Consider the following 17,889-nt stretch of genomic DNA (forward strand, 5'->3'; position numbering starts at 1 on the left):
GCAAAAGCAGATTAAAACAAAGGGGTAATTCCGCTTCCAGGCCCTTAATGCGTGCCACCGTCCCGGGTGACCCATTCTGTGGCATCCTTAAAGTTTCGTAGGAAAACCCAGCGGTGAAAGCGATTGTGTGCGAGGGCGAGAGTTGCCTTTAGGGCAGATAAAGTCTTCTCCTCTCGGCGGGTGAGAACGAAGCCCTTTTACATTCTTAACGTGCGAGATGGGTCAAGCGGTGGCCCTAAAAGCTCCAGGTTTGCTTGTGTATTTGTTGTCAATTAAAAATCACCCCAGTTCGGTTTTACCGGCGAGGAGGGAGAGAAGAAAGGAATGAGTCTTGGCTGGGCAGGCGGGATTGATTGGCCCTCACTACGGTTAGTCTAATGGGTAGCTTCCAGTAATGCACTTAGACGGTTAAGCTCGCAGCCATGAGTGGCTGGGGGGCCGGGGGATGGGTCTGGGTGAAAGCGATTGTGTGCGAGGGCGAGAGTTGCCTTTAGGGCAGATAAAGTCTTCTCCTCTCGGCGGGTGAGAACGAAGCCCTTTTACATTCTTAACGTGCGAGATGGGTCAAGCGGTGGCCCTAAAAGCTCCAGGTTTGCTTGTGTATTTGTTGTCAATTAAAAATCACCCCAGTTCGGTTTTACCGGCGAGGAGGGAGAGAAGAAAGGAATGAGTCTTGGCTGGGCAGGCGGGATTGATTGGCCCTCACTACGGTTAGTCTAGTCTAATGCTTCCAGTAATGCACTTAGACGGTTAAGCTCGCAGCCATGAGTGGCTGTAGCGCTGAGGTATGGATCTGTGTCCTTTGTGTGCAGGGAAAAAAAAAAAGCCCTCTGCAGTTGTTGCAGCTGAATTCCTTCTGCTGTTGCGTTTGGTACTCCCTTTTATACAGAAGTTGGCCCAGATTACCACTGGTATTACCAAGCAGTAAGTTTGAATGTGTTTTCAAATTGCCATCTCCTCCATGTAGGACAGTGCCTCATTTCAGTAGTCTTAGTTCTGAAAACTGTACAGTAGAATATGTATTTTCACAGGTTTTAATCAAATAAAAAAAAAATGCCATGGAGGAAATATATCAACAGCATACAGAGTACTTACACTTGGCATCAGCGCCTTGATTTTTTTTGCACCTCTAGGAAAAGATCTTGAATGAGTCAGCGGTCTGGGATGAGAGTTGTGATGGATGGCACTCCCTGGTACAGTGAGGCATTACATATGCTTGGAGATAGATGTTTACAATCAGAATTAATTTGATTATTTTTTTTTTTAGAAGATAGGTTTTGCTTCATTGCGAGGATTTATTTTGGCTTGTTTCTTCGGGATTTGGAGAGCTTAGGTTATGAATATTTAATGTAAATATTGTCTGGCCAGTCGATGTGTATTGCTGAAAGGAGACAAATCAATAAAGGTTTCAGTAGAGAAAACCTACAGCAGTATTTGAGGTAATACCTAAACTCCTATCTTAATGATTCTGAAGCTCTTAAAAACTAAAATCTTGCTGAACTTGAGCAAATACAGGCTTCGTCTTCTCTTGAGAATATCAGAAGTGCAGGTGGTAATCCATGTGAAAAGGTGATTCAGTACTGACAGATCTGTAAGCCATTTGTATGAAAAGTGAAGGACAGGTCATCAAAATGTCTCTTAGAGCACTTGAATGCTCTTGGGCAAAACTTGAAGCATTTCTAAATTGTGTGCATTTACACGGGTTTTGCTTAAAAGCTCCCTCTGCGGTTTCTGTTACAAGAGAAAAATGTTTATCCAGTGCTAGTGCAACTGTGACTGTTAGACAGCTTGCTTAGTTTTTGCTTTCAGTTGAATTTAGGGGTATGACATTGTGTATATTTCATTTTGACCATCAGCGAACAACGTAGAGCTTATCATTTTAAAGGGGTCACTTGAAAGACTGTGTGGGATTCATCTGATCTAATTTTGTAAATTTACACCTGACCTAATAATTTGTGGTTTTCTTGATAGTTGGAAGAAACAGATGGTTTATTCTGACTTAGGATGAAGCAAAGGATGCTGTAGAAATATGTATTGCTTTCCACTGACTGTAAAATTAATTTTCATGACCGTTTCTGATGTAGATGTCTACATTTGGGTCAGATAAATCTTGCCCTGTGTGTGAAAAGAATTCCAGTCTGACTTTAAAAGCGTTCCCAACTGAGTCACCGTTTTGTTCAGTTTTTATATTGGGAAATTTAGTAACAATAGCCAGAATTCAGTTGACTTAACGGTTCTCTCAGCGGGTTACTGTAATGCTTAGGTTTCCAGCACTTAAAAAGTGTCTGTCTGAATTTTGTTTAATGGAAATTAATGGTCATATGAAATCAGAGCTCTGGACATAAAACCTGATGCTGATACTTTATTTTAAAGTTCACGCTTAAGCATTTTTCTTCTACCTGATACTCTGTCCTGGTAGTGTTTAACTTCACCCAGCAGAGACTATATCAGCACCAGAACTTCTCACCACATGGTTAATCATTTAAAAAATGAATTCTCTGTAAGCAGAATATGGATTGATTGAGGGGGGGTGTTGAGAATTAAGAATACAGTGTGGTAGTCAGATGAGAAAACAGCTGTCTTTATAGAGTGGTCATAGACAAATAAACGATATGTCTGCTTGAGAGAGGGTAGGCTTATTCAAGATGAAATTTATCTCTCACCAGAGTGTTTTAATATTTTGTGGTTATTTGAACAGCTGTTAGGTCACTTCCAGTTTCTCTGTGAATTTGGCAGCCAAACTGTAATTGTGGCTTTACTGTCTATACTTTCCGTGGAATTGTGCTTACTGGTTTGAGCATGCTCTGAGTATGTCTGCTGGGTTTTGGATACCATTGTTTGCATCTAGAATTATGTTTTAAAGCTGTGTTCACTATAAGTGGTGCAGAACAGATCTGCTTGTCATAAGATGGGTTCAGTTTTGAAAGAGTGGCTCCTCTAAGAAGTTTTCTACTGCTTGAATACTACAGATGAGTTTTACTTCCATGTGAGTTCCAGCTATAAATGAGACTGTTCTGTTTGCCCAGAACAACTGCACTTGGGTCTGGATGCCTGTGCATAATGCATTGTACATGTTTGGGTTCCTCTGATGCCCAAAGTTTCAAAGCTGTTAAATGAATTCTGGAGGGAGGAAGCAGTGTCAGGATTTTATTTTTTTTCCTGTTCTCTGCTGGATGTTTTAGAACCATTATTTGCAGTTTTACCCTGGTGATAGATTATGTTGGGTGGGGGGTGGGGGAGAGGAAACAAAAAATAAACTACATGTAAGTTGTTTTTTAATTCAAAGGCAGGTCAGTGTTAGAAAGCCTGCACGTCTGGATATTTCTGAGACTGAAGCTACAGCAGGAAATGCAGTACAAAGAAATGGAGGAGGGAGAGACAAGGTTGACCTTAGGGATTTAAATCTCCTAATTTGTGATATATAGTAACTGAGAAGACAAACTGAGGTTGTACCTTCATCCCTGCTCCTCACCCAAGGAGAGGTTAACTTGGAACTAGAACTTTGTAGAATAAAAAAATTGTTGTATTTAAAAACAGTTTGTGAAATCGCTTAAAATCCACACAGTTTTGCATCTGCACACGCAATTTTTCCTCCATCTGCCACATTCATCTGCCTCAACACTTCCCCAGCAACTAACTGATGTTGCAAACCCAAAATTGTAGTGGGTGGGGTTATTGAGAACAGTCCTTCAACTCAGGTCATGGGTTGAAATCCAAGCAGAGATAATGTCAAACATTTGATGAAATACGGAAAATACTGAATTTATGCAGTATTTTAGTAATGAGTATGCATAATTGGTATTTGCTGCTCTAATGGCAGTTGTATGGCAGAAGTCCCTATTAAAGATGGCAAATGGAGTTGGTTCTAAGAGTCCCTCTTTTGTGAAGGACTCTTTACAAACAAGGTAGATAAATTTGTCTTTAATGTATACCTTTTTCTTTCACAGAATAATCTGGAAAAAATGGATCTAATTAACACAATTTTTCAAATTTAATGCAAGAAAATTAGTTTGACCTTTTTAAATAGGAAGAACTGTTAGTCTCGCCTATAGGCTTGTCCTCCTATGACCTTTCAGTTGCCTTCTTGAGCAAACTTAACTACTTCTGTCTGAAACCTGGTCAGACAGTGGCCAAGTACAGGTTTGGCTTTTAAATGAACAGATCTAGTGGCTTTGGAATGTGACGTATTTGTAGTGCTGCATCTCTTTCTGCTTAATTTCTGTTTCGTTAACATTTATCTGCATGTTTATTTATTGCTAAATTATCTTGGCGAGATGCCAAGTTTCTCATTGTGCTCCAGTATTGCAGAAATCATTAGGATTTCGAAAAACAAAACATTCCCACCTCTTAAAAAGAAAAAGCACATAATGGCTGCATCTGGACTTGATAATTGAATTTGTATGAGAAATTTCTATATAGATGCCTGTGGTGACTATAAATGTTAAATACCCTTGGTCGTAGATGTCATAAAATGTTGAAGCAGTTTTTTGTTTCAGTGGCAAGTCTGATAAATGCAGTGTGACGTTTTTTATATGAAGAGAAAGATCTAATTGCTGTGTCTAATACATTTTGCATTACTTGATTTATTTTTCATTCCTCAACCCCTTGATCAGGAGAACTGGGATTTCCTGAAATAACACATTTGCAGAATGAGCTAATGCATATGTGAGCATCCGACTTGTTGTGGGAGAACCAGAACTTTCGTCAGCCTGAGACCTTGAGTAATTCAATCTCATGAGGTTGGCCAGCTCTGTGCCACAGAGCCCATTGCGAGCTGCTTCTGTCCATTCCGTAGCTATAGACGCTGGCTGTGAAGTGTCAGTGCATACCCATTACCAGTGTTCTCTCTGGTGCATAGAGCGTGCTCCTCCGAGGTGAGAGTGATTTCCAAAAGTATACATTCTATCACTGAAGTCTCGCAGACCATGCCTAATTAAGAAACTGTAACTGGAGTGGTTGATGTCTATGACCAAAGCGGAGAGTAAGAGGAATACCTGGATTGTTCTAATTTCTGGCTGTGCCTGTGGATTCCCTGGTTAAGTAAATACAAAAAGTGGAGAATGCTGTTACCCATTGCTGTGTTGCAGTGCTGCCCTTAGGGGAAGCTAGCTTCTTAAAATTAATGTTGTGTGTCAGTAGTCTGGTGGGGAGGCCAAAACTAGGAATGTGGTAGCATCAACTAAATGTTGAATAAGGATGATGGCCTAATGGAAATGTTATAAATTTGAACTAGGACAGCAAAGCAGTTTTGCTTTAACAGGAGCTGAAATCCCTGAGGATGTATGCTGCTGACATCAGGATAGCGTTTGATTGATTCACTTTAGAAGAAATCTTGGGCATGGTTCAGGTTTGAATGCATATGTTGAATGGTGACATTGCAAGCTGAAACCTGAGCTTTAGGTTCCATTTCGGGCCAGGAAAACTGCTACTCTGATTTCAGCCTATTGAGTCACCTTCCTACGTGTTTTGCCAAAGTTTCTTTCAGCTAAATGAGAGAAGCCAGGAACTGCGATGGGAGATTGCTAGTTTAGGAATCAACTCCCCCCCCAAAAAAAACAGAAGAAAAAAAAATCCTTTGGGGAAACAATCAGCACCTTCATAGTTGATAAGCGGTTATTAAAATGGAGAAAATAATTGTTTGCCTTGTTACCTTTTCAAGTTGAACTGCTGTTTCCCTTGTGCATAATTTCTAGGTAATTACAGGTCAGGATGAAGTAATTAGATGGCAGAACTTTTAAAAAGAGCACCTTGCCTTTTTATCATGAATTAAAGGAAGTAAGAAGGCATCACTCCTTGGAAATGAGTATTTGGTTTTGTAATCCATTTGTGTGACGGATCATATTTCAGATGTCAAACTTGAATTCTGAACTGCCCCCTTCATGTTTCTTTCAGTCTTCATTGGGTGTGAAAGCAGCTGAAACGTGATATTTTGGTTCCCTGAATCATACCTCAAATTCTGAAAGACGACTGGTGTGAATGCGGTCCTTCATCTTAATGCAGTATTTCATGAACATATATACTCAACCTTATGCTCTTATTACACAGAACTCTGGAAAAAAACAGAGTATCTGTGCATTTTGTTATGTTCAGGTGTATTTAACTGAATCTCCTATGCCTTTAGTGATCATGGTGAGACTGTAGCAAACTTCGTGTGTCATTCTTTATCTTAGCCTTGAACCTGAAGGAGGAGAAGGGGTCATATAATACAGTCTTGCCTAACTGGCTGGGATTTGTAGTCATCTTGAATTTGAAATGTCATTTATGAAGTACTAATTCATCTCGGTGTGTTAGCAGTGTGGCTTTTTCTTGCTGCTACCCTAGATTCAGCAGGCCTAACTTTCACTTTCAGCACCTCTGCCTGGTGTTTCCTTTTAGCTAGCCCTGTGCCTTCAGAGGTACCTCTAACCAGTAGGAAACACTGAGCACAGGGGATAAAGTGAAATTTGGAAAGAAATTTAGAAAGAAACTGAGGATAGGCCACAGTGATGTATGCTTGATCATATTAAATATATTCCTCTTGTCATCTCCCAAGTGAAATCATTGCCTGATGTACAATGTCTGATTTGAACTTCAGCACATATAAGATGGATGCAAATCTTTATTTAAAATATCTGATGAGTTCTAATATATGATTCAAGTTCTCACTTTGGTTTTATGGTTTCAGGAAAGCTCACTTAGATTAGGTTTTCTTCAATGAGTGCACTTTCAGATTCTAAATTTTTATATAAGAAATAATTTGTTAATTAAAATGCCTGTCATTGTTGAAAAAGACAATTTGGGCCTCCATATTGAGGAACACAAGAAAACCTGTCCTGCGTTTGACACCATTTAAACACACATTTTAATTCTGTTGCCAGCTGCAGAGAGAATAGTCAGAGCTAACTGGAAGTGAAGGAAGTTAAGAAACTGAACTTAAAAAGGCAGAAAGATTTTCTGGAGTCAAAATTAGGTTGGAGAATGACATCTGCTAACTCTTAAGCTTTGTTTAACTGGACCAGAGTTTTAAAGGGCTTTACAGTTAGATGCCTGCAGTATAGATGTTGTTTAGAAGTTGTCTGGTTTGCCCTGCCTTAATATTTCATGGTTTCTTTCAAGTGCCGAGATGCTATAAAAACTGTTTTGAACAGAGTATGTTTGTTCATCAGACACATTTTTGTGGATTTACTAAGCAAAACTGCAAATGCCAGAAGGAACTCTGCATTTAAACAACTTTTCTTACTCTCCTAGATTGTTAAAAAAAAATTCTATTTGGCATTCAGGTTTTCATTTGAAATCAGTCATAAATATTTGCAAGCTTACATTTCACTTCATAGGGAAGTATTGTTTAAAGGCATAGATTTTATGCCACTGTATGTTAATAAAAATGTCTACTCAGTCTTTGCTGCTGCAAAAATGTGCCTGTTTAATTGGAAGCATTACTAGTCTGATCATTCACGTGAGAAGTCACTGAACAGTTCGACGCTGTGTTAAACTTGTGTTTCTTGATGATTAATCTCCATTTTACAAAAGGTGGAGATTGGGAAGTATGAGATGAGTCATTTTCATGCCTGCTAGCAGCACGGTACTGAGTAGAGCTTGTAGTCCACTTCTCTGTGTCGAGCAATAGTGCCTTAAATCTCCTAAGTTAGACTAAATAGAGGAATACCGTTTATCAAACCAGGTTATGTACATGTTCAACAAGTATTGAGTCAGGACTTCAGGTTTCAGACTTTTTTCTCCTGTTTACAATGTAGACTGTATTGGCATGTTTAAATAGTCCCTTCCTCCATCCCACTTTGTTTAGTATTATACCTTTACTTGAAGTTACAGTAATGCAAACTGTCAAAGTGGTTTTGTCAGGAAGGGGATCTCCCAGTGTATCGTCAGTGGCGTTCCTTGAGACTTTTGATTTTCAGAGCAAGATTTGAAGATGGCAAGTTAAAAAGTGTTGCCAAATTAGAAGTAGATGAAATTAATGTACTATCATGGAGAATTCTGTGTCCACAATTCAATATAATAGAATAATGTATCCTTGGTGCACAGATCTTAATTTTCTACCCCAGCTGTTACTGTTTTCCCAAAGTCAGTACCCGATTTCTCTACCTCCCCTCCCTGTTGTGTTCCCTCCCCCCCCCATATGTTGCTTTTGCTCCTTCTATTCTGGCTGGTGTTTTAACGTTTTCTATGAATTATTCCCTGTGTAATTTGCAGGGGTGGTTAGGGCTGGAGGAAACCTGGCTGATGACTGTTGTTTTAACTCTTGGAGTTTTATCCATTGGCCAGAGTCTGTTTAGGTTTTTTTCTTCCCCCCCTCATTATTTTGGTGGTCAATGTGGCTTGAGAATGTTTCTGCGAAAAAAATAATCTAAGGGAGAGCTGTAGAGAAGGTTTTTATCAAAACTGTTACACACAAAATTTGGCTGATGCTTTTGCAGCTCATACGGAATTTGTAAAGTATGCCCAAGACGAAGTAGTCGTAGTGAAGGATGCACGTGATCTGTTAACATTCTTCAGTTAATGTAAATACAGTGTGAATGTTTGCAGTCACGTTTCTCATGGTGTAGACATGCTTCAGGACAGATGTTATCTTATGAGCTAATTTGGTTCCCACTCAAAATTATGCAGTATCACTTCAGCTAGAACAGCACTTGATTCTGAGGAAAAGTATTGTCTTACCACTGTCACACTGAGTAAAAATGTTGCAGGGCCATTCTCCGACTGATGCAGTGTGTATGCACGTGACAAATTCTACATGGGATTCTATTTAATTTTGGAAGCCTGACTGTGTCTTGATTTAACCTGATTTATGTATTTCTGTACCATGCTGGAGAGTAGCATGTATCTTGTCCTACAAAAAATATGAATCCTCCAGTCACCCTTGAGTACTTTTTTCCCCACTTTCTCATAGTTTCCTTCTCTTCATTTCCCTACTGTGCTTGTTTATTATGTCTACTGCATTTGCTGCTGCTTTGAACCAAGTTGTTGATCCCCTTTTAGGGAGCTAAAAATTGTACAAGCACTGTAGGCATGGGACTGAAAAGGTGTAAACTGCAAGGCCTTCATCAGTGGGCAAAATCCAAACAAGAAGCTCCTTTGCTGAAAATGCTGGTATTCCTGTTGACTGGAAACAGTTCCCTCTCTTTACAAGTTGGAAGCCTCCAGACTGGCTCATGGAATTGAAGAACCACTGTAGTAGTTAAACCTCTGAACTTGGAATTGGTGAATGTTTGCTTCTGCTTGGTCTAGTGTAGGCTTCAGCCACTGACTGAATAAGCTGGTAGCTAAAGTTGCTTGCTTCACGTGGTTGCTTACTAGAAAATGTTCAAATAAGGAACCTCCATAGTGTACTGTTTACAAACCTGAAAATTAGTTGAGAAGTCTTCATGGTATTGTACTGGCAACGTGCCAAACAGAAGTGGGAAGGTACTGAGTGAGTGGAGTTCTTTGCAACTCTGACACAATACCATTGATTTGTACGTATCTGAGTTTTGGAAAGCTGTCTTTGCCAAAAGTGTAGAAGTCTCAGTGGAAGATGATACTGTAGGCAATTTTTTAAAAATGTATTCAAGCATTGGAAAGTAAGAATTCTCATAAAGTGTCTTTAGAAGTCTCTTTGTGTGAAAGCCTCCTGTAAAAAAATGGCTTTTTTTTTTTTTTTTTTAATATATTTTACATTGCCAGAGGATATGCAGTTAGGGCACTGATGTACCAGAGAGCCTTTTGGTACATGGAATTTCAGAGAGAAGGCACACAGGATTGATAGTTTTATTGCAAGGGTTATTTTTTTTCCTTGTAATTCTACAGTGGAGGTAAGATTATTAAAAGTGCTTGCTGTATTTTATTCAGTGCCATCAAATTCTGAGCTACATATTGCCATATTCCTTTAAAAGGAACTATCGATCCATCCATTCTGTTTATTTGACTAGATCTGAGGCTGTCAAAAATGTGGAAGGCTTTTGTATTTTGTCTGTCAGTTTTGAATTCTTTGAAATTTTAAGCAGTAGTTCTATGCATATTCTGTCTAAATTGTGTTTACCTCTCCACTTTGCCTATGTGCCAGTAACTATACAGAGAGGAATGGCATTTCATGTATATGTTTTATTCTGGAGTCTTTTGTTATCCCAACTATGAATAATAAATGCTGTCTGGGGGAGAAAGGTGACTGCAAATGCAGTGTATGAAGGGAAGATGATGAATACCAGTAGAAGTTCTGTAGCCTATTTTTTATACATGTATAGTTGATAGTTCCTAAATTTTAACTTCACACTGTTTATTTTTGTTAGCAGTACTCTAGCACCAATACCTGACCTTAACTTTTTGCTAGTGTTCTCCTCGTGAAAAGAGTCTGGAGTTACCTTCCTTTTACTTAGTTTAATTGTATGTGTCTTAGGTAAACCATGCTGGTTTTTGCAGGCCATGTTCTAAGAGTCTAGCTGTTAATTATCTACAGTGTTTGGTGTTGGAGTGGAAATGAAGTACTGAAATGTAATTATTTTAGACTGAATTTTCTTACTGCTTTTCTTTTAGAACAAATTCTGTACAACATAAAACAGGAGTACAAACGCATGCAGAAGAGGAGACACTTAGAAAATAGCTTCCAGCAGACAGATCCTTGTTGTTCTACTGATGCACAGCCACATGCATTTCTCCTTACTGGACCAGCTTTGCCAGGTACCCAGAAAATTCTGTGTAATTCTGCTATGTGTTCTTAGACTCTGTTTACGTAAATAATTTTCCGTAGTTATCCAGTGGTTTATGGCATCTTCTCAGCAGTTACTCTAGCTTTTTTTGGCAAGACTAGCATTGATCTGGAAGATTGTAGCTTCTCATTTAAAGAATCAGTAGGACACAAAGTTTGCGTTGTTTTCAAGAGACCATCCTGCATACCCTGCCACTGATACTGGAGTAGGCTTTTGCAAAGCAGCTGTCTTTGCAAAAATACACTGTGCTGTAACTTTTACATAAAATAGAAGCTTAAATTTGTAAATGGCAACTGCCACATAAATGGTGTTCACAGTGTTTGTGTAACACTCTTGGTGTTTTGATACCTGTGTGTATTGTCCATGGTAGATGTCATCTTTTTGAATGTCCAATTTTACTGTGATAGTAATTACAAGTGTCCAAATGGCAGAGAAAGACTTCTCCAAATATTCTGTAAAGTCCCTCTAATGTAAAAGATGTGAAGAAAACTGTTTATAAAAATGGATCTGAACTACTTGTTAAGTGTAAATTGGTGTGCCCAAATATTTAATCTTAGGTACTTCATCTGCAGCATCATCACCGTTGAAAAAAGAACAGCCCCTGTTTACTCTCAGACAAGTTGGAATGATCTGTGAACGTTTGCTGAAAGAACGTGAAGAGAAAATCCGTGAAGAGTATGAAGAAATTTTGACCACAAAACTTGCAGGTATATTATAGTTCAAAGGAATGTGTTAGGATGAGTTTGAAAGGTTAAAACTTTCATCTTTGTGTTACGCTGTTTTTTCTGACCTAATTTGATTAAGGAATGAGATTGCGTACAGGACAGAAAAAATTGTGTAGTCTCTTTGATAGGGTTTTTTCTTCTGTGCTGCCTTGGATAGAAACTATGACTCCTGGGTATTACTAATCAATGGAAACAGTGGTTTTATTTCAGATAGAACTTTCTCTTGCTATCGTGTTTGAATTGATCATTTCCTCCTCATTTTTTTGCCAGAAAGACTTTCTATTCTACTGGCTTAAGAGCTCTTTGTGAAGGACTGGGGTTTTTTTACTGCTTGGGAACTGAATTCCTTTTTCTGGAATTTGGCAAGATGACAGTACCTAAGATTTCCCTTTCTCTTCCCAGTACTTACCATTACGCTGCTGCCAGCAGTATTTGGTATTGGCCTGAGTGTCAGTAGTTTAGCTGCATTTCTGATGTTCTGTGTTGAATTGTTGTATTTCATGTCATTTGGCTGATATTTTTGGCACCTGATGCCAATTTACCTTTTCATGAGGATCATGTTAATGTCTGTATTGTAAATACGACCTTCAGTTGTTGAAGTTCTCTACTTCTAAGTATCTTGCTAGCATTTGAGTACCTAAATTCTGTTGCATTCAGAGGTAGGTGCCTTCACAGTATGATTCAGTGACTAATGTAATATTTAGCGTGATGATAATGAACCTCTGAGTGCACTCTTTGGCAGCAAACCTGCTTTTGAATACCCATGGCTGTTCTGCTTCCCACCTGAAAATACATCGGCATTAAAGTTTGCAGATCTCTTCAGGTGTGGGAATAAAACCTTCTACAGGCATGCCCATGGCAAAAGTCACCAGACTTGTGTCAGGCTTGTGGGTTGCCTGTGACAGTGTTGTCTCTGCACCCGAGCCTCTGTTCGTGTTCTGTGCTTGGTGATCTGCCATTGCTATGTAAGAAATTACTACGGTTCTAAGTCCCTCTTAAATCTACATCTATTTACAGCTATAGCTAGAGCCTTAAATGCTTCTGTTGCTCTGGGCCTAACATTCCATTTCTGCATTTTTATTTTTAACCTGCTTCAGACGGATCAATTAGGGCTCTGTAGAGCTTTTTTTCTTCTAATTTATGTATGTTAGGAATTGGGTCATTTCTTGCATTCTCTTAAAGGCATTTCAGTTAGCAGTGATAATAATAACCATTTGAAGATCAGATATATTTACATTTGTTCCAGACCCTTTCTGAGTACAGACTTGTAGTTCTTTACAGCAGGAACCCCTCTGGCAAGTATCTTACATGTGCTACATCTGTCAGTCCCAAAAGGAACATTTTTGGTTTTGGAAAGGGAAGGCGGATGGCTTCTGTTCGGAGGGTTGTGGTTTACAGTGAGATGAGTTAGGTTTACTTGTTCTTATGATGGTGATCACCAAAAGAGCTATTAGAAAGATCATGTTACTGCATCCCATATATCAAGCCGATAATAAATTTTCAGCATTATTTGGGAATTTAGAAAGAGAGCCAAAAGAAATTAGAAATTCCTTACATAAAAGGCCAGTTATGTTTTTCTGCTGACAGATCAATTATATCTTTTCCTAAATGATGTACAGTAAGGTGATACTCATTCTTACAAACCAGTGGTCAATGGAAATGTAACTGGAAATTCTGTAATAAAGCTCAGTTGAATTGCTTCTTTCAAATGACTTAACTAAACGTTTGGATCTCAGGGTATTTTCCTCATTCCTTCCTGAATCACAGTTTTCTTGTAGGTAGTTAGCCAGATACTGCCTTTTTTTTCCTCTCCCGTGTTCTTTGTGAGCAAAGTTGCCTTTCATGCAGAGTGAGCATTTGATAAATGGAAAACTCAGATCACTGTAATGACCCGATTTCCCCTCCTGCCTCTGTTACCTGAAACCGCTGTGTTAGCGTAAACTTGGGTTTGCAAGATCCTTTGCTGATTTTAAAACCAGAGCAGGAGTGTAGGGGGCTAGGGGAAACTAGTTTGAAAGGTTTTCTAGAATCTGTTTGTGAAAAACAGCTTTTTATACTAAAGGTGAAGTCATAGAGTATAGCAGTCATATGTGTATTCGTGGCATTTAGCCACCTTTTGTTGACTTAAAATAGATACTTGGAGCATACATGATACGGGATGCCAGTGGGTTAAGTATCTTTAAAAGTGTTCGCTTAAATTTTCCAACAGTTCTCTGTAGGTTGCCTCTTACCTTTGGATTGCTTAACTTTCCCAGTCTGAATGCCAGAAGAAAGGGGATTTTTGGTAACTGTGGATTCTTTAAACTTCCAAAGCCATAATTTTAACAAAGACGATGCTAGAAAGCAGCTGTGTGACTTAAACCTTTAAAGAAGAAAGCTTGCAAGCTGGTTTCTGGCCTTTAATACATACCTTTAGGAAAAGTTCTAGTTGCTGTTATTTTTGGAAATGGTTTCTGGGCAACAGATCCTTCAATCTGCTCTTTGTGTTATTTTGTTGTTTGGCTAAGATCCTTGCATGGCTGCTGAAAAGCCATCAGTCAGAACTGCAGTGAAACAGAGGTCCTGCTTGTGGGCAGAGGGGAACTGGCTGCCGTGACCCGGGGCCCCTTCAGTCAGGGACAAATGTCCTTAGAGCACTGGGTCAGGTCCGTACTTTGGGCTGCTGCTGCACTACTTGCTCTGATTACTGATACCCTGTTTACTTCAAAGGTGAAGCTCATCCCTGCAAGAGGATGGGGACTTTAATGGGGCAAACCTGTGGGACTAGGAACCACTACAAATCTAACTGCATTTTTGGTTGAAGATTGCCTTCTTTGACCTTGCCCTTTTCTCAGAACACCCCACATTGCTGCACATGTATTTTTCCACAAGGGAGGAAGGGGAATGGAGAGGAGCGGCATCTGGTAGATATTACTCTCCTTGTTCAATTTCCTAATTCTGAAAGGTGATATCCTGCTGATGAGTGCAATATTAAAACTGAGCAAAATATTGCGAATGTATTTGTATGTATGTGTGTATAGAAGGAATAACCTTTCTGGGAAATAAGAGTGCTTAGTTCAAAGCAAAATTAATACATTTGGTATCTAAATTTCATTTCAGATTACCCAGTAGCTGTTCTCATGAAGTCCACAGTCAACTATATGTCTCCTGTTGTGGCTGGTTTTGTGATTGGAATTAGTCAGGTGTTAGTCACTTAGCATTTCATCCTTTTGGTTTGTCATTTGCTTTTGATTTTCTGGTGGTCACCAAAAATAATTTTAACTCCGTAGCCAGTCCCTTTCCTGTACTTCTGTATTTCCATTTCATTAAATTAATTTTCTTACATCTGATGGTGGTAGGAGCAGAGAGAAGTTACGTTTCCAACCCTAGCGCTGACCCTGGTGCCACGTTTGCTTAACTACTCTGCCCCTGTTATGGATCTGTGAAATGGGCACGCTTGATTACTTCAAAATACAGTATCTGACGCTTAGCCAGGTGTTAGGTATATTGAGGTCTTTGTGTATATGCAGTATAATTCTCTTTGAGCATATTACTGTCTTTCCTGTTACAGAAGTTTGTAAGGGAAAGTCTTTTAATTAAGGGGACGTGCTGCATTGTTGTTCTTGGGGATGAAAAGGAAATGGCAGCTATGAACTGTATAAAGTCACTTAAAACTACTGTTAGTGGATGCGTGTTTAATTTATATGATCTGTATGTATAAAAAAGTAGCCTTGAATATTTTTCAGCTTGAGTTAAACTTAATATACTCACACTTCTAATGCTTCATGCTTGCAGAACAATATGACGCGTTTGTGAAGTTCACGCATGATCAAATCATGCGACGATATGGAGAACAGCCTGCCAGTTGTGAGTATCGTTTCTTCTGGTTCCTATAGCAGCATTGAATTACTGAATGCTCAATAATTTAAGTGGCCATTGTTTGTTGTTAAGGTTCAGCTAGGCCGCAAGTTAAAATACTTTAAATTGGTAATATGGAAGACAGAGGCCGAAAGGAAGGTGTGAGATAAAGTACAGCTTTTGTTTAAAACATCTAAACCTGTCTCCCACAACACACTGGGTTTTTCTTATTTTTGAAGCAAGTTGTGATATTGCCATAACAGGGTTGTGATAGAGGTGGCATTCGTTAACTCCATCTTTAACTCTTTGTTCTTTTTTTCTCTTTCCAGACGTTTCATGAATCACACTTTCTGCATATGTGGGCTGCCCTATACACCCTGTTTTATTGTTGCAAGCTGTCCCAGTAAAGACTTGCAGCAATGCCATATTTTTTTCCCCCTGTGAACACAGGTTATTTCAAGCTTTTGTCAGTGGCAACCACTCTTATGCAGCAACTGGTTTTGGAGTGCTCCCTGATGTCAGTACCACCTGGATGTGGACCTTTGCTACCTGTAATAATACCAGTGGCCTCATTTGCTGTATCATTACAATTTGGCTTCTTATGTTAATAAGTTTGAAAAAGTAAAGGATTAAAGCTGGTGTTCTAGAAGTTGCCCTTCACTGGTTGTGTAAATAAAAATGTAGAATGACACTTCTGACTGAAGTTAGTGTGGTTTTCATAACTGTGCACTACAACAAAGCTGTAATCACAGTTAAGTTAGAATGTAATCCCAGGACAATTTTAAGCAAATAGCCCACAGTACTGCCTGTGAAATAGTGAAGGAGGGCATTTCTGTATTCCATGACTTTTTTGGGGGTTAAGAATGGGTTTATATGATTTCTCATTTTTTGTAGTTTTTATTTATTCTATCAGTCTTTAACAAATGTTTATTGCTGCAATTTTTCAGTGTATCATTGTTTTACTGCCCTTGTAGTACTGGAATTTAGTTGGAAGAATAAAACATTTACTTCTAATCTGTTTGTTTTTAATACACAGGTGGAACTTTTGCGGTGTATGAATAAACTTAAATCTGAGTGTTTAAATGAAAACTTGTATTTACAAGCAATAGCAGATGGGTCAGAATTTTAGATCAGGAGAAAGGAGGTGGATGAAAAATCTCAGGTAATTCTTCAGAGGCGAAGAAACCTTCCTTAGGTTGGCTGTGTTGTTCCCTGTTGTGGAAGCATGTTTGTTACAGAACTGACAAGAAACTGTTGATTTAACTTGCTGCAGCTGACTCAAACAGCTGTGCTCATCTTCCTTCAGATTTAAATGACACATCAAAGGAAATCAGTTCATAAGATAGAGCGGGCGCTTGCACCACAAGCTGGAACTACCTAGGTTTTGGAAAAGCTAAAGGTGTGTAATCTTTGTGATCAGGGTCAAGGAGTTTGTTGATGGATGCATTGAGCTGTTTCCAGGCTGCTGTATCAGTGCTGGCTGCTGCTGGCTGCGCAATTCTGAGCCTCAGTGTGGATTACGGAAAAGTTACTACAAGGCAAGTCCAGATCTGTGTGCTGTGGGGTAGAAGTATTGCTCACCAGATGACTTGGCTTACCTGCTTTGGGGACTTTAAAGTCGTTTCAAAGTAATCCTCTGATTATAAACTGTTGTCTTCTCTAACTTGCTATCAGCTTGCGGTTAAGTCTGTTGTGCAATGCATCGTTGTACCATTTCAAATTAACCAGAGTTTTAGTTGAAATGTAGTTGAAACTTCAGCTGGTGGATAGACACATTAATTGGCTTATGCTTGATGCTTATGATTTCAGAGAAGCCATGTGATGAGCTCTAGTTCTTAGTGATCTTTTATTCACTTAGTAGTGAGATCAGATTCAGAATTGGGCACATCACCACAGTTTCAGGGTTTTTTCTGCTCGCTTTCTTGAAACCTATCTTACCCAACTATTGCAATTCTTTTTACTGTATTTTCGGAATCTCAGAAATGGGAAATCTCCACCAGACTCCTCTCTCGGGTCTGCTGTTACTGAAGATAAAAACAAAACTATCAAGGGCTGTAATTTCTGTTGTCTGCCTCAGGGTTCTCAGCCCATCTCCTTCCTGCTCCTCATTTTTTTACCTCCTTTTATCGTTAACTTGCCCAGGTAGGAAAACCACTGCTCCCAGGTGGACCACTACCGAAATTCCAGCATCCGGATACATTTCCTGTGTTTCCTCTCTTCTAGAAGATCCTTGTTCTGACTTGATGGAAATGTGCGTATGCCTAACTGATAATTTGAGATAGGAGTAGATTTAAAATACCAGCCATTGTGATCATCTCTGCGCCTCAGCTTATCTTTCCTTTGGGGATATTAAGAGTTATTACAAATATAAATAAGAAGTGATGTCATGTTAGCACCCAGCCACTCCCGTGCTGCCTCAAATTAATGCATAATGAGCAGTCTTCTGGCAGATTAAATATAATGCCACCATGGGTGCTTATGCATCACAGCTGCGGTACGCTTAATTTGTGCCTGTTTTGAAAACAAGGTTGCGTTCTTTGAAATTTTTAATTTTTTTAATCCGCTGCTTGTTCTGTCTTGGACTTCAAACTGGCTCCTTTTCCTAATCTCAGTGCCAGTATCTGATGTGATGAATTTCACTCGAAAGG

The 17,889-nt window shown here is 39.2% G+C and overlaps 1 protein-coding gene across 2 annotated transcripts; it reads left to right on the forward strand.

Annotated features, from left to right (window-relative positions):
* The first annotated feature begins 749 nt into the window (after positions 1-749).
* On the forward strand, positions 750-15,932 carry AKIRIN2 (akirin 2). 2 transcript variants are annotated; one of them, XM_035903900.1, is made up of 5 exons: positions 750-924; positions 10,507-10,650; positions 11,237-11,386; positions 15,179-15,250; positions 15,571-15,932. In XM_035903900.1, the coding sequence occupies exons 1-5, from the start codon at positions 765-767 to the stop codon at positions 15,579-15,581; spliced, it is 537 nt and encodes a 178-aa protein (XP_035759793.1). In that variant the 5' UTR covers positions 750-764; the 3' UTR covers positions 15,582-15,932. The 2 variants fall into 2 exon arrangements, with proteins under 2 accessions (XP_035759793.1, XP_035759799.1); XM_035903906.1 differs by having other exon boundaries at positions 11,252-11,386.
* Positions 15,933-17,889: the final 1,957 nt, after the last annotated feature.

Source organism: Egretta garzetta, unplaced genomic scaffold (assembly GCF_000687185.1).
Source record: "Egretta garzetta isolate BGI_Z169 unplaced genomic scaffold, ASM68718v1 scaffold430, whole genome shotgun sequence".
Taxonomy (NCBI): Eukaryota; Metazoa; Chordata; class Aves; order Pelecaniformes; family Ardeidae; genus Egretta; species Egretta garzetta.

Coding starts and splice junctions, on each gene's coding strand:
- AKIRIN2 (XM_035903900.1), top strand. CDS start 765: ATGAGTGGCTGTAGCGCTGAGGTATGGATCTGTGTCCTTTGTGTGCAG. Junction 925..10,506: donor ACCACTGGTATTACCAAGCA/GTAAGTTTGAAT, acceptor CTTTTCTTTTAG/AACAAATTCTGTACAACATA. Junction 11,387..15,178: donor TTTGACCACAAAACTTGCAG/GTATATTATAGT, acceptor TCATGCTTGCAG/AACAATATGACGCGTTTGTG.